The sequence below is a fragment of the Callionymus lyra genome, chromosome 17 (genome assembly GCF_982586985.1).
Source record: "Callionymus lyra chromosome 17, fCalLyr1.hap1.1, whole genome shotgun sequence".
In the NCBI taxonomy this organism is placed as follows: Eukaryota; Metazoa; Chordata; class Actinopteri; order Syngnathiformes; family Callionymidae; genus Callionymus; species Callionymus lyra.
Genome location: NC_141834.1, coordinates 13,425,049 through 13,450,859, shown reverse-complemented (window position 1 = coordinate 13,450,859; position 25,811 = coordinate 13,425,049). Strand labels below are relative to the sequence as shown.

General features: G+C 38.8%; 1 protein-coding gene across 1 annotated transcript in view; it reads left to right on the top strand.

Moving 5' to 3' along the window:
• The window catches only part of itga10 (integrin, alpha 10), a 370,978-nt gene that overhangs the window by 344,692 nt on the left and 475 nt on the right, over window positions 1-25,811 (top strand). Inside the window, exons 3-30 of the mRNA XM_087812486.1 lie at window positions 65-176; window positions 268-377; window positions 460-548; window positions 3,586-3,700; window positions 3,765-3,892; window positions 4,811-4,959; window positions 10,401-10,551; window positions 13,530-13,695; window positions 15,264-15,337; window positions 15,403-15,547; window positions 15,618-15,766; window positions 15,858-16,001; window positions 16,077-16,283; window positions 17,470-17,600; window positions 17,691-17,857; window positions 18,840-18,982; window positions 19,690-19,800; window positions 19,859-19,944; window positions 20,004-20,145; window positions 20,210-20,302; window positions 21,361-21,437; window positions 22,091-22,180; window positions 22,256-22,340; window positions 22,418-22,531; window positions 22,593-22,700; window positions 23,797-23,910; window positions 23,971-24,066; window positions 24,620-24,733. Of these exons, the coding sequence (XP_087668612.1) occupies window positions 65-176; window positions 268-377; window positions 460-548; window positions 3,586-3,700; window positions 3,765-3,892; window positions 4,811-4,959; window positions 10,401-10,551; window positions 13,530-13,695; window positions 15,264-15,337; window positions 15,403-15,547; window positions 15,618-15,766; window positions 15,858-16,001; window positions 16,077-16,283; window positions 17,470-17,600; window positions 17,691-17,857; window positions 18,840-18,982; window positions 19,690-19,800; window positions 19,859-19,944; window positions 20,004-20,145; window positions 20,210-20,302; window positions 21,361-21,437; window positions 22,091-22,180; window positions 22,256-22,340; window positions 22,418-22,531; window positions 22,593-22,700; window positions 23,797-23,910; window positions 23,971-24,066; window positions 24,620-24,733 (3,410 nt within the window). The remainder of the gene's footprint in view (window positions 1-64; window positions 177-267; window positions 378-459; window positions 549-3,585; window positions 3,701-3,764; window positions 3,893-4,810; window positions 4,960-10,400; window positions 10,552-13,529; window positions 13,696-15,263; window positions 15,338-15,402; window positions 15,548-15,617; window positions 15,767-15,857; window positions 16,002-16,076; window positions 16,284-17,469; window positions 17,601-17,690; window positions 17,858-18,839; window positions 18,983-19,689; window positions 19,801-19,858; window positions 19,945-20,003; window positions 20,146-20,209; window positions 20,303-21,360; window positions 21,438-22,090; window positions 22,181-22,255; window positions 22,341-22,417; window positions 22,532-22,592; window positions 22,701-23,796; window positions 23,911-23,970; window positions 24,067-24,619; window positions 24,734-25,811) is intronic.

Below are 25,811 nucleotides of genomic sequence, written 5' to 3'. Positions count from 1 at the left end.
TGTCATCGTTTTCAATTCATTTGTTTGAAGCAATTGTAGAAATGTTGTTCTTTTTCTCTGGCAGATCTTTGTCAGGGTTTTAATATTGATGTAAAGAATCCACGCATCTTCACCGGTCCAGCAGACGCCTTGTTCGGGTTTTCGGTTTTACAACACGAGTCAGCGGGAGAGAAATCGTAAGTTGAAAACAAAATGTTTTCGACTGATTATAACGCACACCAGAATGCATAAATACACAACCTAGAGAGTCATTTGTGTTTGTCACAGGATGCTGGTCGGCGCTCCCTGGGATGGACCGCAGAACAACAGGAAAGGGGACGTATACAAGTGCAAAGTGGGACAAGAGAGGGACTCGAACTGCAGCAAAGTAAATCTAGGTGAAGAACATGAAACACAATCTGTTATTACTTGAAGACTGTTCTGTCTGTTTTGACCATTTATTTTTTATGATGCTGTCAGGTGAGAAAGCGCTCCAGAATGTAACTAAAAACTTGAAGAATTCCCACCTGGGAATGACGCTAACTCCGGACTCTCCTGATGGATTCCTGGTATGTGTTTGACATCAATGTTTTTCTTTAAGTTCCTTTTACCTCATCAAAATCTTCAGCAGCACTTATTCATGTATTTACTGCAAATTCGCTTTGAGATCCAAAAAGGTTTCATACTCAACCAGAATCTTCTCTTCGATAAATTAAGTTTGATCATAAACAATAGTTACCTACGAACTTCCTACACCCTTGTTTTTGTTGCTTCCAGTGTAGCAACATTTTTTTTGGTTTTACTTTAAATACATGTTTTTTTATAGTCTGATTTTGATTTTTTCTTTTCATACTTTAAGACTCAATTTATCTGATATAACTTTGTGTTTTTCCTCCTTAACCAAACAAATTGTGGTCTCTTGTCTTATCTTAAATACTGGCACTTTCATAGGTTTGCAGAAATCTTCCCTCAATGGACTAATAAAGGAAATCTTGTCTTATTTTACCAACATGATAAATAATCTACTTTACTTTTGAGACAAGCATCTGACGGGCCACATAACAAGACTTTGATGTAAGATGTAAGTGGCTATAACTATTTAGTCATTATGTTTATTATAATACAAGTTATTTATTAACATTTTCTTTGTAAATATAAAAAACTACATTTTTGGTCTAAAAGTTTGTGATCAGTAAACGGAATGAAATCATATTGTGACGTCATCACTAATCGGTTGCCGATCTAAACTAATAACCACCCTTCTTTAAGTGGTCCAGACTTGGAAAAGCCTCACAATGTTGGTATTTAAAAAAAAGTAGTTAAGTGGAAGTCATTTAAGTAACACAAGTGACCTTCAATCAGAGGAAGAACACAACGTTCAGCAGTGATCCGACAATCAAGAACATTCTGGTGAAACTCAAGACTCTTCTTCTACTTGTTGCTGCTCTAGATTCCTCTAGTTCTGTGGGTTTTGGCCGGAGTGTGCAGATGTGTGTGTGTGTGTGTGTGTGTGTTGGATTCTAAATGTTGTGTGTCGACCGCATGTTCAGATATTTGCCACGTTCTAGCTGCAGCTTGACTAGTGCACACGAGTGTCTTCAGCAATAAGGAATGTATCTCAGACCCTTTTGTCAATGACGTATCTCTGCGTCTTCTTCCTCTTAACCTTCTCTCTTCTCTTTCACAAAGTGACCTGTGTTTCACACCACTCTTCTTCTCTTTCGGTCTTTTGTACGACACACGTTTTGCGGCTTCCCTCCTCCTCTGCTTCTCTTGGTTCCAAATCAATTGTGGGCTTTGAAGACTTGAATATTTCATACATTGTCCCCCAAAACCACGGTTCCAACCACCACACACCCACCCTGCCTCATTTAACACAATCAAATTTGGAATTGCCGGTCTGGTGTCTCCGCTCTGTTAAACCACTTAAAACAATGGCGACTGCCAGCATGTCAACAATAGTCCCTCTTTACCGCTCCCTGCTTGTGGTCCCTAAAATAAAACCACACCATTGCTGTTTTTCCATGACTTCGTCTCAAGCCTTTCTTCTTTCCCCTCCTCGTTTCACTTCATTTCTCATTACCTACATCTGTTTGTGTGACGAAATATTTAAAAGTGGGGTACGTGAGCTTTAAAAGCTTCCGGACCGACTTTTTTGGAACACAAATTTTCAGTATAGGTTTTAGGGGTAAAGCAGATTGAAGCGAAGCTTGCCAATGAGGGGTGTTTGTTTTGTTCATGTGATGTGGCAGTGGTGTCAATAAAGTTTTAAGACAATAAAATTTTAACATTTTATTGACAGCAAAAACTCACAAACTTTTATGAACGATTGTTAAAAGAGAACAATACAATATTCATACAATAGTGTTAATTGTACTTTAACTTTTAAAATGTGTGTAAGTTACAAATAAATATATGGTGTGGCTTTGAAGTATTACTCCGTAGGGCTCCGTATTCTGGAGTAATACTGCCGAGACTTAGTTAACCGACATTTTGATACATATTTAAGGCCTTGAACGACATGAAATCTGATCAATAACTGTACTGCCATATTTCATAAATAAGGCACATTGTCAATTTCTGAGAAAAAAAAATTATAGAAATATTTATGAATATATTTAATAATTATGAATAAATATGAGTATATGAAGTTCTGTGATTAATCTGTTGACTATAATTCAGTATTTAAAGCGAGTCAACAGGGATATGTTTTGTCTGATTACTACTGGAAGGGCTTTGCTGTGATGGGATTAGGTGTTTGAATGGAGACTGAACCCTCAACCGTGATTGAAATATAATAAATCTCCAACTAAGACTTTTAGAACCTTCCATTACAAGTGCCAGGATTAATGACCCCTTGTAAAAATGTTCCATTGGGTGACTTAATGGGCAATTAATGTGAAAACCTCTCTTGACTTCAAAGTCTTCCTCTCCAAGATGCAGTAAATCTCTTATCATGACCATGTTTTGAACTTATTACTTATCTACTTATCTCAGCGAACGAAAGGTTACGAGAGCGGAGTCCATTACGACGTATTAATGGCTTCACTCCTCCTCCAGCCAGCAGTAATCACCGCCCGCTTTGTTTATACAATGATCTTCCTCTCTCTTTGCGCTTGATGGATCTACTGACTCCTTTAAGAAACATCTATTTGTAGACGTTTCTATTTGTTCAGGCTTTTCCTTGATTTTCTGGAACTCCTGTGTTGTTCTCAGTATTATCTTGATCTTTAAAGTATATACATTTTTGAGTATTGTTTTGATTGTTTAAGCGCTTTGTGACCCTGGTCTCGAAAAGCGCTATATAAATAAATATTACTTACTTACAACGAGTCCCTTTGAGGTAGAGACTCATCTCCAGAGAGTTTTCAGTGGGCGGGGCTTAAGCATGTTTTCTAATGTAAATATTTCAGAGATAGTTTTGTACTAGCCACATACTGATGATGCAATAGATGTCCAAGATCTATCAACACAATTGTTGCCGTTTAAATGTTTGTTTTTTTGTGTTGAAACCTTTTAATTATTGACAGAAATCACAGGTATTTTAGGCGAATCAGAATCTTTTTATTACCCTTAACAGATGTGTTTCTTTGGTGTGTTTGGCAGGCCTGTGCTCCTCTGTGGTCGCAAGAGTGCGGCACCTCCATGTTCAGCACCGGCATCTGTGCCTCGGTCAGCGACGACATGGAGCCAAGAGAGACCATCGCTCCAACGGCGCAAAGTAAAGACACACAAACACAACTTAGGAGGCGACACGGCTCACGCTCTTCTTCATCTCGCGGCAGGGTGCTCCACGTACATGGACATCGTGATCGTGTTGGACGGATCCAACAGTATCTACCCATGGTTCGAGGTCCAGAACTTCCTCAGCAATATCCTGAGCAAGTTCCACATCAGCCCGGACCAAATGCAGGTAACATTCCTCGCACTTATTTAGGAAAATGGTGTCACAACCCGATATGGAGATTATAATCCATGAGTTTGTGTCTTCTCGACCATTGTAATAAAGGATCTGTCTCGGCTGCAGTTAATACAAAACTCTGCAGTGAGAATTCCGACCCGCTCTAGTAGGAGAACTCACATTTCCCCGATCCTTAAAACTCTTCACTGGCAGTTGATTCTTTCAGGATCAACTTAAAAATTCTGGTTCTTACTTTCAGAGCTATTCATTTTCCGAGGCTCCTCCTTACATCAGTGATCTGATCCAGCCTTACACCCCAGCTCGGGCTCTGAGGTCTGTGGATCAGAATCTACTGATGGTTCCTGAACCGGTTCAGGACCAGAGGAGAGAAATCTTTCCAGGCTGTTGCTCCTAAGCTTTGGAACGATCTTCTTTCTTTTAAATTTGTAGCTATTTTAAAATGTGTTTTTCTTTTGATTGTTCAAGAGCCTTGTGACCCTGGTCTAGAAAGGTGTTTTACAAATAACTACTACTTACTTACTAATGGACAGTTGATCGTTTGAGTTGGTTTCTTTCAACTTAAATATCTGTTTCCACTTCGGAGCAGCAAGACCAGAGCTTGTAGATCAGTGTGTAAAACTGGTGTAATAACGTAAGAAGCGTTGGCGCTGCTCGCTTGAGGTCGGGGTAGAATAAAAGTTGGCGGGTAAAGGGGATACTATTCTGAGTAAAACAACAAGAGGACGGGGTTTTGTTTCAAGCCAAGAGGAGGGATCGGGGGGGGGCAGGCAATCTGAGGTGAAAAGGAAATTCCTCTGGTTTTTGAATGAATTCAAAAATTCCTCAAGCGCACTGTTTAGTTATGGAATAGTATTGCTAGTTAAAGGGACAGTAACCCTGGACACCAGGTGAATATCTGTGCGTACCCAGGTGGGGATTCTGCAGTACGGTGAAATAGCCGTCCACGAGTGGTCACTCAAAGACTACCAGACCACACGGGAGGTGGTGGAGGCCGCCAAGAACATCAGCCGGCAGGAGGGGCGAGAAACACGCACAGCCGAAGCCATCAAGACCGCCTGGTAAGACTGTCCATCATTTTTTTAGCTTCACTTCTAATGGCCGGTGCTGAGATGTTTTCTCAAGGTTTTCCTGTCACAACCTTTTATGAATGGTACAACTAATAATACTCTCAGAGGTGTGTCATAGTCAATAAACCATGGAGCGGTTGGTTTAAGACGGTACAGCCACTCATGCCATCTCGCAGCAGATATTAGCCCCAAAATAATACTTGCAGAAAAGACAATGTCCGTATGTAAAATAAACCCCCAAATAATACTGACATAATGTATCACAAGCTGACTTTTAAAACAAAATAACTTCCACGCTTTATTTAAAAAACAACAACATATTTATCGGATACGAACTTGCAGAACTCTGGTTTCCTCCCAAAGTCCAAACACATAGAGGTTGATTGAGAAATCTGAATTGTCTTTAGGTGTGAGTCTTTGTGTGAATAATTGTGTGTTTATGTGTGTGATCTGTGACATACTGGCGAAGTTTTCAGTGTGAATAAATGGATAGACAAAACTTAACATAAGTTTGGACACTGTTTAAGCACCAGGACTGTTCAAAAAATATAAATATGATTGTGTTACACAACAAAAAAAGTTACACAACAAAATTCACACACTGTCCAAATTGTTTCTATTTAAAAAATACATTATTTTTCTTACTAATTAAAGTGATACATTCAATTTTTATTTTAAAAGTATGAGTTGTCGTGTGTGAAAATGTATTTTTAAGAAGCATTTATTTTTAAAATTGATATAATATGGTATTTGAAAAAAAATGCTACATTTTACAATTTTTTAATTTAAAAAATCATTAAAAATTCATAAATTACTGTCAAAAACTTGCCAAAGACATAGAGACCGTTTATGGCTTCAGAATCAATTGTTGTTTTAATAAAAATGTGACCAAAAGAGACTGAAAACACAGATTTCTACAAATGTAACCATTTAATCACAGTTAAAAACGTGTAGCTATGAATCAAGTGATGTTTCTAAGTGTAATTTTCTCCAGTCGCTACATTAAAATGAACAAACATTTTTGACTGTAACTCTAAAGAGTTTTGTGTGAAGAACACATGTTGGCGCAGTCACACGCGAGGCAGGTAATTGGACAGTTCCTGTTTTCCGGGACACATTTGAAGGTGAAAAGAGAGAGTTTAGGAGAAAAACACTTAAAAGGCAGTTGAAAAGCAGCGACTGGAAAATAGAGCCAGTAAAGTCGACTGTGACTTTAACCACCGAAGAGACATCCTGAACGCGAAGAATTTCCCACCGTCGACTTCTTCCCACCACGACTCCCACCTGTCGTCACACACATGCTAGCGAAGTACATTTTCAACTTCAAGATCTGATCTCTAATAAAAACGTTCCGAGAATCCCCCCGAGACTCACTTCAGAACCATGAATGGGGCTTTTCTTTTTCTCTGACCGCGTGTTATCTCAAACGTGTGAGGGGCTGGCGGGCAGGAAGGTGACGGGGTATCAAAACACCGGAGATTATCTGAAGCGCTGAGTCAGCGGCTCCGCCAGGTGTGGCATCAACCTCACCACGCCTGCTCAGCTCAGATGCTACAGCTGTCAAAATACACGCTTACTTCAAAGCTACGTCCGAGTTCCTCCCGTTCTCCACGAGCTCGTCACGCATCGGCTTCTCGTGCGACCTTTAACCCTTGACCCTGTCCTTATTATAAACTCAACGCGACACTCTGACGACTCGCTAAAATAAGCTCCTGGAGAAGTAGAGGAACATCAGAAAAGTTAAAGTAGCATTAGCTTAACATTAACTAAATGTTAAATTTGGGTAAATTTAGCAATAGCTTAGCGGTATGTTAGCATTAAATGAAAGTTAACGTAGCATTAGCTTAACATTAACTTAATGTTAAATTTGGGTAAACTTATCAATAGCTTAGCGTTATGTTAGCATTAAATTAAAGTTAACATAACATTAGCTTAGCATTAACTTAATGTTAAATTTGGGTAAATTTAGCAATAGCTTAGCGGTATGTTAGCATTAAATGAAAGTTAACGTAGCATTATCTTAACATTAACTTAATGTTAAATTTGGGTAAACTCAGCAACAGCTTAGCGTTATGTTAGCGTTAAATGAAAGTTAACGTAGCATTAGCCTAACTTTAACTTAATGTTAAATTTGGGTAAACTTAGCATTAGCTTAGCGTTATGTTAGCATTAAATGAAAGTTGACGTATCATTAGCTTAACATTAACTTAATGTAAAATTTAGGTGAACTTGGCGTTAGCTTAGCGTTATGTTAGCATTAACATACAGAGGTTGATTGAGAACTTGGGGAAATTGTCCGTAGGTATGAGAGTGTGTGTGAATGGTTGTCTGTGTTTGTGTGCCCTGTGACAGACTGCCGTCCTGTCCAGGGTGTCCCCTGTCTCTCGCCCTATGATACTGGGATAGGCTCCCGCAACCCCGACCCCGGGATAAAGCGGTAGATAATGAATGAATGAATGAATGAAAGTTAACTTAGCATTAGCTTAACATTAACTTAGTGTTAGCTGAATGTTAACTTAACGTTTACTTATTGTTGGCTTAGCATTAACCTAATGTTAAATTTTGGTAAACTTAGCATTAGCTTAGCATTATGTTAACATTAAATGAAAGTTAACGTAGCATAAGCTTAACATTAACTTAGTGTTAGCTGAACGTTTACTTAACTAAAAAATGTCAATGCGAAACAATATAGAAACCTTTTATTAAAAATATTTAAAATTAAATTACTGAATAAAGGAACTGAACTGAAGAAGCTTCTTGGATTAGAGGTGAAACATCCAGTCGCCCCACATTGGAACCTTCATGACTTGGATGAACGAGAATCTAAACACAAGTCATTCACGAAGCCACTAAAGTTGCTGATACACTCTGAGGTGGAATTGTTTATAAAATGTGATTCCAAAAATCACTTTGAGGTCTGAAGGTGTTGTGGTCCTGATGAACAAATCCAGATAATGAGGCGTTAGATTGGGAACAAAGTGATGAATAAACACCTCAAACATTCCTCTGAAGTGAGAGAGACTTTTGTCTTTCTTTCAAAACACTCACTAACAACCGCACACTTGCAGACTGCTGTGCTGTGTCATTACCACACTGCTGTGACTCCATAAAACGCGTTGTAAATACAAGCTGGACTCCTTCTTTTTAAATACTATTTTCCACTTTCTCTTCCCAAATTCTTCCTCCTCATTTCTTCTTGTTTATCAACCTTTTCTTACCCTTTTTTCCTTCTATTCCAGAGGAATCGTTGCTTGTTAAACTCTCCTTCTCCACTTTTATTGTCTCCTTCACACAATCTTGAAACCACATTAGAGCTCTTTCATGTATTTTTTATAAATCTCTCAGTTCTTCTCATGTTATTTAATGTCTTCCCCGTTTTTCTTCGTGTTGTTTCTTTTGCTTCCAGATGTGTTACCACATACGACCATTGTGGCCCTCCTATATATTCCTTCTTTCATGTCTGGGGTTCTAATATATTTTTGTGCTTTTGTTGCTGATTTGACTCTAACTTCTTCTCTTTCTCTACACCCAACATAATGAGCAGGCTGCACCGGTTGTTTTTAACTCGGAGCTTCTTGTGGTGAACCAAAATGTTATATTTAGGCCAGGGCTGGAGCGAGTAAGTGACAGCTCTCTGCATGCATGTGTGTGTGTGTGTGTGTGTGTGTGTGTGTGTGTGTCCGAGGTTGAGAACAGGTTTCCTGCACACAAACAGGGTGCGGCCTTAACCAGTCTGTCGTGAACGTTTCCCATCAGTTTCGTGGCACAAGCGGATGAGAAACCTCCAAAGATGACACATGCGTTTTGATGCAGTGACCAGTTGAGGTCAACTCTGACTCAAACTGCTTGTTGATGATGTTAATGCACATAAAGGTGTATGTAGTCGTACACAGTACTAACTATTTAGATGTTTGTTTTTGTTTTAGATGGATGGATGGATGGATGGATGGATTTTATTATAGATGGATGGATGGATGGATGGATGGATGGATGGATGGATGGATGGATGGATGGATGGATGGATGGATGGATGTATTGATAGATAGGTAGATAGATAGATAGGTATGTAGACAGATAGATGGATGGATGGATGGATGGATGGATGGATGGATGGATGGATGGATGGATGGATGGATGGATGGATGGATGGATGGATGGATGGATGGATGGATGGATGGATGGATGGATGGATGGATGGATGGAAAGATGTATAGATAGATACGTAGATAGATACGTAGATAGATAGATACGTAGATAGATAGATAGATAGATAGATAGATAGATAGATAGATAGATAGATAGATAGATAGATAGATAGATAGATAGATAGATAGATAGATAGATAGATAGATAGATAGATAGATAGATAGATAGATAGATAGATAGATAGATAGATAGATAGATAGATAGATAGATAGATAGATAGATAGATAGATAGATAGATAGATAGATAGATAGATAGATAGATAGATAGATAGATAGATAGATAGATAGATAGATAGATAGATAGATAGATAGATACGTAGATAAGTAGATAGATAGATAGATACGTAGATAGATAGATAGATAGATAGATACGTAGATAGATAGATAGATAGATAGATAGATAGATAGATAGATAGATAGATAGATAGATAGATAGATAGATAGATAGATAGATAGATAGATAGATAGATAGATAGATAGATAGATAGATAGATAGATAGATAGATAGATAGATAGATAGATAGATAGATAGATATGAGCTCCCATGATGCCTTTCTACACACTGCTTTATTTCCTGACGGCCCATTGGTTATTACAATACTCTCTAGTAATTAAATGTCTTTATTGCTATGTCTAGAGCGAAAGTTTATATATAATATTTAAACCTTGTCTATTGTTCATCAGCTTGTCATAATCATTAGTAGTTTTTAGTTTTTCAGAGAGTATAAAGCAGGGCCGGGTCTAGACATGCATGTATGAGGGGGCAGCCACAAATCTTGAGGGGGCATTCTGCTGTTACTTACTTACTTACATGTAAGTTTGAGGGGGCACAACATTTATTTGAGGGGGCCAGGCCCCCTCTTGCCCCTGCCTAGACCCGGCCCTGGTATAAACTGTGTGAGAGAGTAGAATTTTTAATGACAGTTTGGGAAAGGGTTATAAAAAGCAAAAAGGAGGGATTATCATGTATTAAAACAAGTTATTAAATTAAACAGTCACGACTTCATCGATTTCATTTAATGCAGGGGATTTTTATAATATTTTCATAATGTAACCCCAGCAATAAACGAGAGAAAACTTTATTATCTTACAGGGAGGGAAAAGAAAACCAAAGAGTCTGTTCTCTTCGTACCTTTTGGCTCTTTCACTCTCTTCCCAACTCTTGATCAACACAGCTGGATGGTTTGAGTACAAATCGCTTCTTCAATTCTCAAATGTCTCGGCAGCACAGAGGCGTTCAGTGCGGAGCGTGGAGCGAGAGACGGCGCCACCAAGGTGATGATCGTGGTCACGGACGGAGAGTCACATGACGGGGAGGATCTACCTGTTGCTCTGGAGGAGTGCGAGGACAGGAACATCACCAGATATGCCATCGCTGTGAGTACCTTCAACTCCATCGGCTCCTCTTAACACCCAACTGTGCCTGGTTTTTGTTGCGTTTCCAACAGCAAAGTACGTGGAGATACTTTTTTAGTACCATCTCCACTGTAGTTCCAAGCGAGCTGAGCAGGCACTAAAAGCGAGAATTCTGACCCGCTCTAGTAGAAGAACTCACATTTCTCCGATCCTTAAAACTCTTCACTGGCTTCCAGTTTCTTTCAGGATCAACTTTAAAATTCTGGTTCTTACTTTCAGATCTATTCATGGTCAGACTCCTCCTTACATCACTGATCTGATCCAGCCTTACACCCCAGCTCGGACTCTGAGGTCTGTGGATCAGAATCTACTGATGGTTCCTGAACACGGTTCAGGACCAGAGGAGAGAAATCCTTCCAGGCTGTTGCTTCTAAGCTTTGGAACGATCTTCCTCTCTCTTTGCGCTTGATGGATCTACTGACTCCTTTAAGAAAAATCTTAAAGACTTTTTTATTTGTTCAGGCTTTTCCTTGATTTTCAGGAACTCCTGTTGTGTTATCAGTTTTATCTTGATCTTTAAAATATATACTTTATTGAATATTGTTTTGATTGTTTAAGCGCTTTGTGACCCTGGTCTAGAAAAGCGCTATACAAATAAAAATGACTTACTTACTTACTTAATTACTAAAATGGTGACGTCCACCCATGGACCTCTGAGATGTTTCTTTATAATAATTATTTTGAGAGACAATAACTACTAACAAGAAGGACACGCCTGGAAGATATGGGAAAAGACACTTTCATTTGATTCCAGCATTTTAAATAAAACATATTATTATCATTAAGATAGAATTATATAAGGAAAATAAAGTATATTTTTCATTTTTTAAATAACAATGAAAAGGAAAAAACAGACAACACAAGGGATACCTTAAACACATTTGTTTTTAGGCCCTCGGGTCACGTTGACGCTGAGATTACGCAAGGGTTAAGTAAGATTATAAATTAATTAATGACAAAAAAAAACCCATTCTAACTTATCTGTTTAATACTCTGACTAAACAAGGGCCTCGTAAAAAGGGCTACGTTTGGCCCCGTAAATAAGATTATTGGATCTAGAGGTAAGACCGTGTTGGATGAATGTTTGAGACGTAGATACTGAGACAAATGGTTAAGCGTTTACACTGCGTCGTTTTATTTTAATGTGTCTTTAAACCCCAGATTCAACTCCAGAATAGCTTCATGTGTTAGCTTTGGTTCTCCAATTAGGCAAAAATGTGACCATACCCACTCCTGAGAAGCCACAGAATACCATCCTTCGCTCACCCCCCAAAATTACATCTTCAAATTGCCAAATGACCCCATCGGGCGTCCTAAAATAGCCAAGCGGGAGAGAACTTTCCTGCCCGACTCCACCCTTGAGCAGACACAAACACACGGAGCGCTGCTGTGTTTTTCTTTTTTTTAATGTCTGAGGTAAGGACGGAGTTAAAGACCCCTCCCATCGCCACAAGATAGAGTTCTGGAACCCTCAGTCTCCACTGTGGAACCACAGTCGGGGGCGACGCTGCCACATTTTCAATGTTGATCTAGATAAGGATGATGAGGAGCAGATTTGCAAGGCTGGCTTTATTTTTTGAGCCGAAATAGACGTGGCTCGGACGGAATGTTGAAGCAGAAACTCTTCGCCACATCTGACCCTGAAACACTCTTGTGTTTTCTGAAGATCTGCATGTTGAAGGGGATCCGTTGGGCGCGATGAGAGGCGAGCGCTACTTAACGTCAGCGTGTTTTTCTGACGCTCGTGCGAGGGTGTGTGTGGTGAAAACGGTCCACAGGGGAGCATTGAGCTCTCAAAACAAGAGCCGGAGTGTGTTTTATCCATCAGGTGGGGTCAGAGGGCGGATGCGGGGGGGGGGTCGGGGGAGAAGGTGAACGTCAAAACATGTTTCCAAAATGTCTATACAGGCCATTTTCAAAGTTTTTTTTGTCTTCTGACTGCATTATTATTTATGGTTATAATAATTTCAACCTCTCTTGGCAGCTCCAAACGTACATATTTATACACCCCTCTCTCACATTTAACCACCAGCCTCTTGGATATTTCCTCAGCTTGTTTCGGGATATTTAGGGGTCGGTTCCTCATATGGAATTTTATCTTTGAGCTACAGGCGTTGATCCGCGGGCCGCTGCCGTTTCAGAACATGCTCAGCATCAATCATCTTTTCACCTCCGTGCCTGGGATTCTCATTAGCGAGGACTTTGCGGCGACGTCTCGGTCACTCAATACTTGTACAGGCTCAGGTTTTGCGGTCGAGAGTTTTTATTATAGTTTTTTTTTTAACGCCTGTCAGTTACACTAGAGTTACTTACACAGTATGGCTGTTTATTTGTCTTCAAGTCGGATTATTTCAACCCAAAAGCGTTTGTTAAAGACACTTTTTAAACTTGCAACACATTTTTTTTTTAACTATACATTATTGTTTAAATATTTTTAGATGTTATTAAGTCCTGTTTTTAATAAGTTATTACACTTAATTTTTTTTAATAAATTCATTAAATAATACATCGACACATTATTGTACAAGTCTTTTTTTTTTATTTCTCTACATTTTATCTTTTTATTTTATTTTATTCAGTCAATTTCTATAACCCATCACTATAATTAATCCCTGTGTTGTTTTTGCAGATTTATCTGTTCTTTTGATTGTTTTAGATAGTAATACTTTATTACACGTTCATTTTTATTTGCATTACCCACCATTTCGTAACGTCAAAGACAAAATATATGTAGAAACTACAAAGATTTATGACGAAACATAATATTTTATGTGGATTTAATGTTGGCTGATGAGGATTTGTTGCACAAGAAAATATAGAAATGAGGTAAAAAAAAAAGGATCACATTTAGTAGAATGTGAATAACTTTTCTTATTTAAGGAGTACTGGTAGAAGTTCAACAAGTTAATTTTGGGTTGTTTTTTTACATCTGTCTTCAGGTCCTCGGTCACTACATTCGCCGGCAGCACGACCCAGAGACGTTCATCAATGAGATCAAATATATCGCCAGCGACCCGGACGACAAATTCTTCTTCAACGTGACGGACGAAGCTGCACTTAACGACATCGTGGACGCGCTGGGAGATCGGATCTTCACGTTAGAAGGTCGGTGGGAAATCATTGTTTGGAAGAATATGGTTATGAAAATGCTGAAAAAAACACATTTTTTTTCTTTTCTCTCAATACATGTTTGACCTCTAACAATTAGGTACTGTGATCATGTGCTTTTTTCTACCTTTTAGCCAAAAAGGAAAAGGATCGACAGATTTTTAATGAAATAATGATACAATTTAAGTCGTGTACTGGAGTTCCATCTGGATCTTGAAAGGTTTTGAGGGATCTGTCTGAGCTTGCCGCTTTCTTCTTCAATTGCGAGGTTTTGTGAGCAATACTATGTCCACCTCAGACATAGTAGACATAGATCAGTACGACTGCGGCTTAAAACAACGAGAAAATACAAGGAAATAAGTTTCTCGGCAACTGTCGCCAAATACTTGCTTATTGTGATTCACATGGACCTTATTTTCTCTAGATCGTATATCGTAAGTCGTTTAAACTCTAAAATATCTTCAAATCATTTATTTTATTATTTGGCAATTCACGCAAAATTTTATTAGTAGTGGTCCGGTACAGGAAGATAATTGTTTTGGTCGCCCCCTCTGTTTGAATAGTGCAATTGCAACAGTGTTAATTGTCGTGAAAACGGATGTGTCTCAATCCTTCACAGTCCACTTGAGCATTTGTTAACAAACCATGAGGCATTTTTTTTGTGTCAGTTTTCTTTTTCTGTAAAGTACTTCCTCGATGACAGAAATAAATGCAAACGCCATCACCGCTGTTATGTTGCACTGCTTTAAGAAAGATAAACGATAGGTGTCTGATGGAAGTAATCTGCTCTAAAGATCTAACATAGTTTCAGATTATTAAGGTGAAATATCAATGGATTTGCCTTAGGCGAAACAAAACAGTCGAATAACTATATTTAGGTAAATTAACGTGAAAACCCAACTCTTCTCACTCACTCCCATGTTTCAAATGTTGAAGTCTTCCTCTCCAAGATGGAGTAAGTCCCTCATCATGACCATGTTTTGAAGTTACTACTTTATAAAGTTCTCCCCCGTCTGAAATCTCGGCGAACGAGAGGTTACGAGAGCCGAGTCCATTATGAGGTAGTAATGGCTTCACTCCTCCTCCAGCCAGCTGTGATCACGCCCGCTTTGTTTATACAACGTGTCCCTTGGAGGTGGAGACTTCAGGGATTCATGACGCGCGGTGACAACCCTCAATGTTTGACCAATGACAGCAGAGTGAGCAAGGTTAGGGTAAACAACATTTCATCTCCAGAAAAAGTGTAATTAAGAGTTTTCCTTTTTTTACTCTTAACTATTTTAGTATTAGTATTAACTTAGTATTAGACACATAGTCGACCACAGAGTAAATGTAAGTATTTGAAGTTATACAGTAACAGGAAAGGAAGGATGAGGTAAAGCTCCAGTATTGTCCAGGGAAAGGAGAGGAAGGGACAAAAGGAAAGGAGTGGGTGATGGCTTTTCTACCACCTGGTGTCTTCGGGGTGAGAGAGGATGCTAATGATCCTGAGAAGGAAAGGAAGGAAGGGAGGAGACATTCACCCAAACACTGATGGATGACCTTTGACCTCCCGTCTTCTCCAGGCACGCTGGGCTCCAACCAGAGCTCCTTCCACATGGAGATGTCTCAGATCGGCTTCTCCACGCACACGCTGGACGTGAGTAGGAACCGGAAAAACGAGCGACGAGTTTCGAACTCACGTGACCGTCATGTGTCTCTCAGGACGGGATCCTGTTCGGGATGGTCGGGGCCTACGACTGGGACGGCGGGGTACTGAAGGAGGGCGTCAACGGACGGATCATGCCGGCCCGGGAGGCTTTCGAGAGCGAGTTCCCGCTGGAGCTGAAGAACCACGCGGCTTATCTCGGTACCGGAAGACGCGTGGTGTTCTCACGAGCCGGGGTTGGTGCTGAGGTGTTGTTCGTGACCCCCTGCAGGATACACCGTGTCGTCCGTGATCGTGGGGGACTGGAGGAGGCTGTACGTGGCCGGGGCGCCTCGATTCAAACACAAGGGCAAAGTCATCTTGTTCGAGCTGAGCGAGGACGGGGATGTGGACATCGTCCAGGCTCTCAATGGAGAACAGGTAAAAAAAAAAACAACAGCTCAAGAATGAACTCCACGGCGTTGCCTCCCTCTGGTGGTGGTAAGACGGGATTGCATCTCCTACTTTGTAGATCGGTTCTTACTACGGGAGTGAGGTGTGCGGGCTGGACGTGGACCAGGACGGCATCACCGACGTGCTCCTGGTCGCCGCTCCCATGTACCTGGGCTCGGGGAACAAAGAGGCCGGGCGGGTTTACATCTACACCGTCAGCGGGGTGAGGCGACACATCCGGTCACCCTCGGCCAGAGGTCAAAGTTCACAAACTCCAACGCCTGTTCCCCTCTCACAGGAGGAGGTGTTTGTGTCCAACGGAACCCTCAAGTCTGAGGAGAAATCTCAGGACGCCAGGTTCGGTTATGCGATGGCCGCCGCCCACGATCTCAACCACGACGGCTTCACCGACCTGCTGGTGGGGGCGCCGCTGGAGGACGAGCACCGGGGGGCGGTTTACGTCTACCACGGCTTTAGTATTTACATCATCCACGACTACAAACAGGTTTGATAAATAAGTCCGTAAAGTGACAAACTATCAAATGTATTTGTTCTTCCTATTTCTGAAATAAGAAGAAAATTGTTTTTCCAAACAATTTCAATGCTTATAATTAAACAAAAAAATCCTTAAATGTTTATCTTATGTGATAATAAAAGCTTCTGACCACTGCCGCCATGTGTGAAAGGTGTGTAACCAAAGACAGGACTGAATTTAGCAGTTTTCTTGTAGTTTTTAAGCTGATTATTATACAAAATTTACCGTGTGCAGACAGGCTGGGTTGTGGTTATCAAGACACACATATCTATCCTCAGTTTTTGATTTTTTCTTTTTCATAAATCAAGCCTTTTAAGTAAAATTATGTTGATTTGTAAATACTAAAATGTATTTAATGCATGTGTGTATATACATAAAAATAAAACCTTTTGTGTTTTTAAATATTTTTGTCGGTTATAAAAAGAAAACCCTAACCAAATTTGATAAAATACATAATACATTACGTTAAAAATAATTATTAAATTCCACGCAATAAAATATACAGCAAAATAAAAAAAAATAAAAAAGTAAATACATGTGACATATTAAAGTCACGTGAATGTTTTTTGTTTTTAAGAATCGTATTTGTATCTGTCAGAAAAAATCTTTCCATCTCTGCATGTTATAATAATAATATTATTTAAATTACACCTTTCAGCTAAAAAAAACCTACATGATTAATTTAAAATGACATAGTACAGTAAGAACAGCACAATAGAACAACAACATGTTAAAACACATTATAGATTATGTTAAAAGAAAGAAAGAAAGCGCAAAAAGCAATAAAAATATAAAGTAAAATTAAATTAAAACAATTAAAAGTAAAAATAAATCAATGAATCCAGTTAAGAGTTAAACGACCAGATCACATAAAAGCCAGTTTGTAAAAGTGTATTTAAAAGGGATTTAAAATATATATTACTGTACATTACAAAGTAATACATCAAATTAATCTACAGGGGGAAATAAAAACGTTCTATGCTGACACCTGCTGGACACAACTGTACAATGCAGCTTAATAAGTGTGTCTATGATCTGACCTTTTGACCTTAGACTGAAAAGATATCGAATTCCTCGTGAAATTAACATTTAAAACACAAGTTTGACGCAGTTAAAAAATGGCCGCATGGATGATCTTTTTCTTTTCACGTCGCAGCGTATTTCAGGGTCATCCATTTCGCCGACGCTGCAGTATTTCGGTCGCAGTGTGAGCGCACGCCTGGACCTGGACGGGGACGACTTAATAGACTTGGCAGTGGGAGCGCACGGCAGCGCGGTGCTGCTCAGGTGAGCGCCGTCCAAACAGGAAGTGGTGGAGAAACATCTGGCGGAGAGCCAAGGGGGTCACGAGACGCTGACGGGGTTTGTTTCCTTCAGCTCCCGCAGCATCGTGCAGATCAACGTGAGCCTGACCTTCCAGCCTCACTCCATCAACGTCATCCAGAAGACCTGCCTGAGGGGGGGCCGCGAGTCGGCGTGTCTGGACGCCACCGCCTGCTTCACCGCCGCCGCCCGCTCGCCCAGACCTCAGAGCACCGGCTTCGGTAGAACTTTCATTTTTAATTGAATCATCACACAGTGCTCAGGGGAAACTAGAACGATTTGAGATAAAATGCGATAACAATTTATTTTATTTGAAGTAACATATTATGAATATTATAACGACGAAGTAGAATCTGAGATTAATTCATGAATAGATTTGATCAAAATATCTTTATTTACCTGAAAAAATAACATCCATCAATAACATGCACATCACACCTGGAATGGACAATATAAGGAATAAATATAAATATCACATATAATTAAAGTTAAAAAATAACGCTTGTAGATGTGAATTAATTGAAAAGTCATAGAATATAAAAAAAAAAAAAAAAAAAGTTTAGGCAGCACAACCAGAATATCTAAAAAAATGTTTGCACTTTTTAAGTAAACAAGAAAAAACAAACAGTGAAAGGCGCATTGTCTCTGTCTGATTTTGTTTTTGGCGCCACCTACTGCAGTCCCAGCGTAATGAGTGTGAGAAAATATGGATACACCGATATATCGCAATATTTTATTTCACGATACTATCGATATTCAACAGTACTATTAGGATTTTCTTCATTTCAGGTTTTTATTTTAGCTTCAAATCATATTTTATTTTTAATAATTGTTCTTTTATGGTTTATATTAAAAAGACACTTGTATAAATTAAAATAAACATACAAATATTCACGGCGTTAGTTCATTTTTGTGTTGCTATTAAGCTTCTGGCCGCTAGGTGGCAGCAGTCATCATGTCCTCTGCAACTAAAGGAACAATCAAATCCTGGCGATGACTGAGGACGAGAGGATACAGTGTTTGGAGATATTTTGAAAACAAATGAAAGCAGTTACGACTTCGTCAAGAGTCATGTAAATTCTACAACACCAGAGTCAAGTACTCGAGCCAAAATGACGAAAAAATCCAATATATATATTATATTTGAAAGAAAAAGAGTTTCTAGCGTTGAACACCTGTTTGATTCTTTGTGTCGTCCCTCAGATCTGTGGGTGTCGGCCATGTTGGATGACAGGAAGTTGTCAGCTCGGGCTCTTTTCGACGACAGCTCGCACCGACAGACGCAACTGCCTGTACGAGTTCAAACGGGCAGAACTCTTTGCTACAAGCTGCCGTTCCACGTCTATGTGAGCGACATTCAATCTTTTTATATAGAAGTTTATCAGTTTCATCAGAATATTGCATGGTTGAATTTAACAAATGTCACATGTATAAACTTTAACATTGTTATTCTAATGTTTTTTTTTGTTTTTTTTTCATTTCTTTTAAATAATTTTTGTTTGTATAATTGTGTAATTTGTTTCGTTTTTATGTCGTTACATTTAAAAGAATAAAATATTCCTTAAATGTAATACTTTTTTTGCTATTTACATTTAATATTTTTAATTCAATAATTCTAAATTAAATATTATCAAGTCAATATTTTTTTATTTGGAGCATTTTGAATAAAAAAAATTAATTAAAAAAAAGTGCATCTACTTTGTCTGTGTGTCCCATGAATGGCTGAAAGTTTTTTTAGATTTTTTTTTTATATTGCATTTAAAAAGCTACGAATTAAAACATCTAGTAAAATACTTTTGAATATTTGGAAAAACCGAATATGAAACTCTATAATTAAATATAATTTATTAATCTCTCTTTCAAATTAATTATTTAAAAAAACGAATTCAACCCTTCAAAATAGAATTGATCAAATAACAAAAAATTATAAAATATTAAATGTGTTTAAAAAAAAGTATTCAATAAAGAATGTTAAATTCAACCATTTAATATTCTGATTTCCTTCCATACTTGAGCTCGAACTCACTTTTAAAATTGACAACCATGTTTTCAGGACACAGCAGATTACATTCGTCCGATCAGCTTCGCCCTGAAGTTCCGGATCAACGACACACAGAGCGGTCCGGTCCTGGACGAAGGCTGGCCCAACACCCTGAAGAAATACGTGAGCAAGACCCTCGGCGTCGAAACCCTCGTCCTGCCGCTAAAACTCTCGTCTCCAGATTCCATTTTTCCGAGACTGTGGCGAGGATGACGTGTGCACCACCGACCTGGTGCTCCAGGCCCACATGGACATCTCGGGGACCAGGTACCGACCTCTTCTCCCGACCCCGATCTCAGACGTGACTCAGGAATTCTCCTCCGCAGACAGAAGCCGTACGTGATCCGAAGCCCTCGGAGGCGTCTGTCGGTGGAGGTGCAGCTGCAGAACAAGCTGGAGAACGCCTACAACACCAGCCTGACCATGCATTACTCACGGAACCTGCACTTCTCCAGCCTCAGCATCCGGGTATATCCTGGTGGTCGATACACGCTCCTGCAAACAGTTACTGACGTAATGTGTGGTCTCTCAGGAGGACGCCCACTTTAAGATCGAGTGCACGGCGCTCGGGGCCAACAGCCACTCTTGCAACGTCAGCTACCCTGTGTTCCGGTCCCAGTCCAAGGTGCAGGAAAACTCTTGTGGTGGTTTCAGTGCAGAACTCACTTATAGCGACGCTTAAACACACATTAGAAGTAAAAAAAAGAAATTTTGTTTGTCTTTATCAACATTAGGAAAAAGTATTGTCTTATATTGTTTGTTCAAGCGCCATCAGTTTAGACATAAAAGTTTACAAACCTTAAAATACACACTTTAAGCATGCATTTACTACCATTTTATGTACACATAATTTAGCTCCTAAATATTTCTGAAAGAAGGTGAATCAATGATAAGTAAGTAAGTAAGTAAGTCATTTTTATTTGTATAGCGCTTTTCCAGACCAGGGTCACAAAGCGCTTAAACAATCAAAACAATATTCAATAAAGTATATACTTTAAAGGTCAGGATAAGACTGATAACACAACAGGAGTTCCAGAAAATCAAGGAAAAGCCTGAACAAATAAAAACGTCTTAAGATGTTTCTTAAAGGAGTCAGTAGATCCATCAAGCGCAAAGAGAGAGGAAGATCGTTCCAAAGCTTAGGAGCAACAGCCTGGAAGGATTTCTCTTCTCTGGTCCAGAAGCGTGTTCAGGAACCATCAGTAGATTCTGATCCACAGACCTCAGAGCCCGAGCTGGGGTGTAAGGCTGGATCAGATCAGTGATGTAAGGAGGAGTCTGACCATGAATAGCTAGATTCTCCCAAATAATACTGGCAAACACACAAAACCAGGAAATTGTCAATGGGGAAAATATGCCCAAAAAAATACTGAAAGAACACAACAGTTGGTGTTTTAATGGGGAGTAATAAAGTTCTATATCCACAAAATAATACTATCAGAACATAACACAAGAGGTGTTTGAGTTAAAAAACTATCCCCAAAAGAATACTGGCAGAACATAACACAGAGTGTGTTTCAATGGTTAAAACTATCCCCAAAATAATACTGGCAGAACATAACACAATAACACAGTAGTGACAGTGTTAGAAAAAAAGAACATCATTCTGGGAGACACTAATGTTCATATCTTACATATATTATTATAATTATTATTATTGTTATCGTGTTCTCTTCTCTGCAGGTGAACTTCATGTTGGAGTTCGAGTTCAGCTGCACGTCCTTGTCGAGTCGCGTCCAGATCAAGGTCAACGCTGCCAGGTATACGACCTTAAACCGAATTAAATCACGTTATTTTATTGAACACATCATCATCATTGAGTATAAGTAATTAACTATTTTATATATGATTTATTTAATGTATTAATATGTTATTGATTTCATGGCAAACTAATTTATACGGCAGGGAATTAAATCTCCTTTAGGGGCCGCATGATATACTGTTGTTAGGGGCCGTCAAATCAACAGACTGAAGGGACAGAACAGAAAAATAAAAAACACCAAATATTAGATTTCATTATATAACATGACATTTTAACTATTTAAAACTATTTCTATAAAATAAAATATGAAATGTGACTAAAAGCCATATTTATTCAATTTACTTCAAAATTACTTTGAGGAAAAAATACTTGCAAAAAGAAAAAAAAAGGGAAAAAGGTCCAAAAACAGATTATGAAAAATGTTATTATATGTTGAAATGAATAATAAAAAATAAATACAAAATAAAATTGTAAGTTAGTTTTCAGAAGAATTTCCAAATGATCACACTTGAGGGCCGTATATAAATACAGTCAAAGGGCAGAAGTTGGCCCCCGAGCCGTGCTTCCCCAGGTCAGGGATGGAGCTTCAGGAGACCCTTAACTAATGACAACAGCAGATTAAATAACACGATAATGTCCTTCTCCTGGCAGTGATAGTGTGGAGCGAGAAGACACTCTGGACGACAACAGTGTTCAGCTGACGACCTTCGTCCAGTACGAGCCGGATCTGTTCGTCAGCAGGTCTGGACCAGAACCAAAGGTTCTTTGAAATCCTCCCCAGAAACTGATGTTGTCGGTGCTTTTTTTTTTTTCAAGCGACTCTAATCTGAACCGGTACGAAGTTCATCCCACTCGCTCCATGTCAGAAGCCATCGGACCAGAGTTCTTTACCAACCTCAGGGTACGTCTTCCGGGGTCACTGGTTCTGTTGAGGTCGAGGAGGCAGCAATGAGGATTTAAGACGGTTCTCGTTTGCAGCTTCAGAACCTGGGCTGTTACTCGGTGCAAGACCTGGAGCTGAAGGTTCTCCTCCCGTCGGTGGCAGCAGGAGACAGAGTCTTCATGAACGTCGCCGAGATCTTCTCACATAACGTGAGTTCTCACTCCAGCATCTCTTTCTCGACACATCGGCTCATGTTTCGAACCCCTGCAGGCCACGGGAGTGAACTGCAGCGTGATGAGCGATCTGACCAGGATGAAGGAGCGACAGAGAGACGTTTGGCCCGTTCATCCTGACGACATGATGCAGAACGACATCTTGGTGAGACAAACTATTAGAACCGTCAGAATATACAAGAGTTTTATTTAAGGATTTTAAAGTTGAAACTTAATTTCTAAAATGAATGGTTGAATTTGTTGTCCAGAATATAATTACAAAATTATTCAAAACATTGAATACACATAAAGTTTGATATTCTTGTTCCAATAATTAAAAGAAAAATGCTCTAAATTCAGTATATTTTCATACGCAGCCTTTTAAATTCAATATAAAAAGGTGTAAATGTGCCAGCAGACAAAACTAAAAGAGTACCGAGCGACTGGATCGGACCAATCACGAGACGCACAGACGATCACATGACGACGTAGACGCAAACATTTTTATATTGAATTTAAAAGGCTACAAATTCAAAAATATTCACCTTATCAAATTTATTTTCGAATGATTGAAATTAAAATATAAAACTTAAACTACAAAAAAATTGTAATTTCAATTTTTTTTTAAATTTTTTTATTCGATGATATAAAATCCAAACAAATTCATTATTAGCATTTTTTTAAATTAAATTTAAACGGCTATGAATTTAAAAAATATTGAGTTTTTTTCTATTTTTCTTATTATTGGTGTTAAAATATCAAACTTTAAAAATACATTCAATTTCCTCATTTAAATTATAACAACAAAAAAGATGAATTAATTAAAAAAAGAAAATCAACCTGTCAATATAGACATTTGTTTTCGAAAAATAATAAAATATATAAAAATATAAACTCCAAAAAAATGATTTAATTAAAAAAAAAGATTTTCTTATTTTCATTCAATTCATTATTTGTATTTTTATAATTTAATTCAAATGGCTACAAATGAAAACATATTGATTTAAATAAAAACGAATTCAAATTGTCAATATTAGAATTCTTAAATGAAATATTTAATAAAAGCAAATTCAAACTTTCAATATATCAGTTATTTAATTAATTTAAACCTAAAAAATAATTAAACTCCTGTAAAAACAACCACATATTAATAGAATTTAACTTTCAACGTTTAAAATATGAAATTCAACCTCCAGTTTTCTTATGTCACTGATTTACTTCCACATTTCAAATCTTAAACCTTGTTTTTTTCCTCCGTGAAGAACTGCAGCAGGTCGTGGTGCGAAGAGGTCGTGTGTCAGGTCAAGCAGCTCCTGAGGGGTCAGACTGCCGTCGTCCGCCTCAGTCGGAGAGTTCACGACGACTTCTTCAGAAAAGTAAGTCGACGACACAAACTTGGGGTTCGACTGGAAGAAGTGACGCGTCTTCACTCTCAGGCCAAATACAAGTCGGCGAGGATCGTCGGCACTTATCGTCTGGCGGCTCGAGAGACGAACCTCATCACTCTGGGAGAAGAAACTGTCTGGAGAGAGGTAGAGCTCACGACACAGAGGCAACAATACCATATATTGTAATACTGTAGTAACAAGGATATATTTCAATTCAATTCAATTTTATTTAAAGTGTCTTATCATAACAAAATTATCTCAAGACACTATACAGTTGAGGTAAGACTATAGTTGATTAAGGAAAAATAGATCCCAGCAATTTAACAAAGAGCAAGAAGCGAAACACTGTACAGTATTTGTACTGTATTTGTAGTATTGTCGAGTACTTGACTCTGGTGTTGCAGAATTTACAGACCACATGACTCTTGATGAAGTTGTAACTGCTTTCATTCATTTTGAAACCAAAATATGTAAAAAAAAAAAAAACAGCTTTAAAAGCCGCTGGAGTCGACTGTATCCTCTCGTCCTCAGTCATCACAGTGATCATGCGGATTGGAAATTTAAAAAGAAGTCTGATTGTATAATTTTACACAAACTTGGAAGAAATATAAAGAATGAAATAACTATTATAAAAAGCAAATAAAACAACACAAAAATTGCGATATTTAAGTGTTTGGATATTTTGTTGTTTCCTCAGACGGTTCTGGAGATCCTCAAAGGGAGAGCCATCCCCATCTCACTGTGGATCCTGATCGGCAGCATCATCGGAGGTTTGCTGCTGCTCGCCCTCATCATCTTCATACTCTGGAAGGTGAGTTGACGTCATGTGTCGTCGGAAAAGTGATTCGCAAAGTGACACAAAGATTCCGATCCAAGTCCTAACCGACCCTTTTAACCCTCATCGATGCTAGAATGACCAACACATGTTGTCGCGCCTGTGTCTCATCCTACTCTTGACACCATTTGTCACAACCCAAAGAGTTATTTCAATGAGTTTAGATCTCGCTTCTGCCCATAATTTTGAACTTTTTGCTTCAATCAATCTGTCACTCAACACCTCCAATACGACTTGATCATCATGTACTTACTTGGTGCGTTCACTCCAAATCTCTATCAATCATCTGGTGGGTCTAAAGTCAGTGGAGAGTCGAAATGGCCGACCAGAATAACAATGGTTAACGTGCCGTAACTATATCAAATTACCCGACCCCAACCATGGCGCTACTGCTCATTCCCAAATGGTAGCACGACAATTTGACGTTGACTTCCTGTGTAAGTAAGTAATTTGTATTTATAGAGCACTTTTCCAGACCAGGGTCACAAAGTGCTTAAACAATCTACAATCAATATTCAATAAAATATATACTTTAAAGGTCAAGATAACACTGAGAACAACACAGGAGTTCCAGAAAATCAAAGAAAAGCCTGAACAAATAAAAACGTTTTAAGAAATAGGCTGGAGACTAGTGACCATCCCACTTCTGACACCATCTGTAACAGAGAGTAAAGTAGTCCTGGTGAACTTCTTGGCAACTCTTGTTCCCATCCTACTTCCGACACCATTGTCGGGAGCGGGAATAAGTCCTTAAAACGAACTTATCCAACTCTATCAAGTTCTTATTTTTAAAACCTAGTAACACTAACGAGTCTCGTGACATTTTGGAAGGAAAATGGCAAGCGGTGATCAATTTGGACATTTAGGGGTGTGGTCTCTTAGGGGTGCACTCACTTTTGTTGCCGGTGGTAAAGACATTAATGGCTGTATAACGAGATATTTTGAGGGAACAATACATTTACACCGTTATATAAACTTTACACGGAAGACTTACCATCGTGTCTAAGTCTATCTTTGTCAGTGTCGTCCCAGGAAAAGATAGAAGTAAGTAATA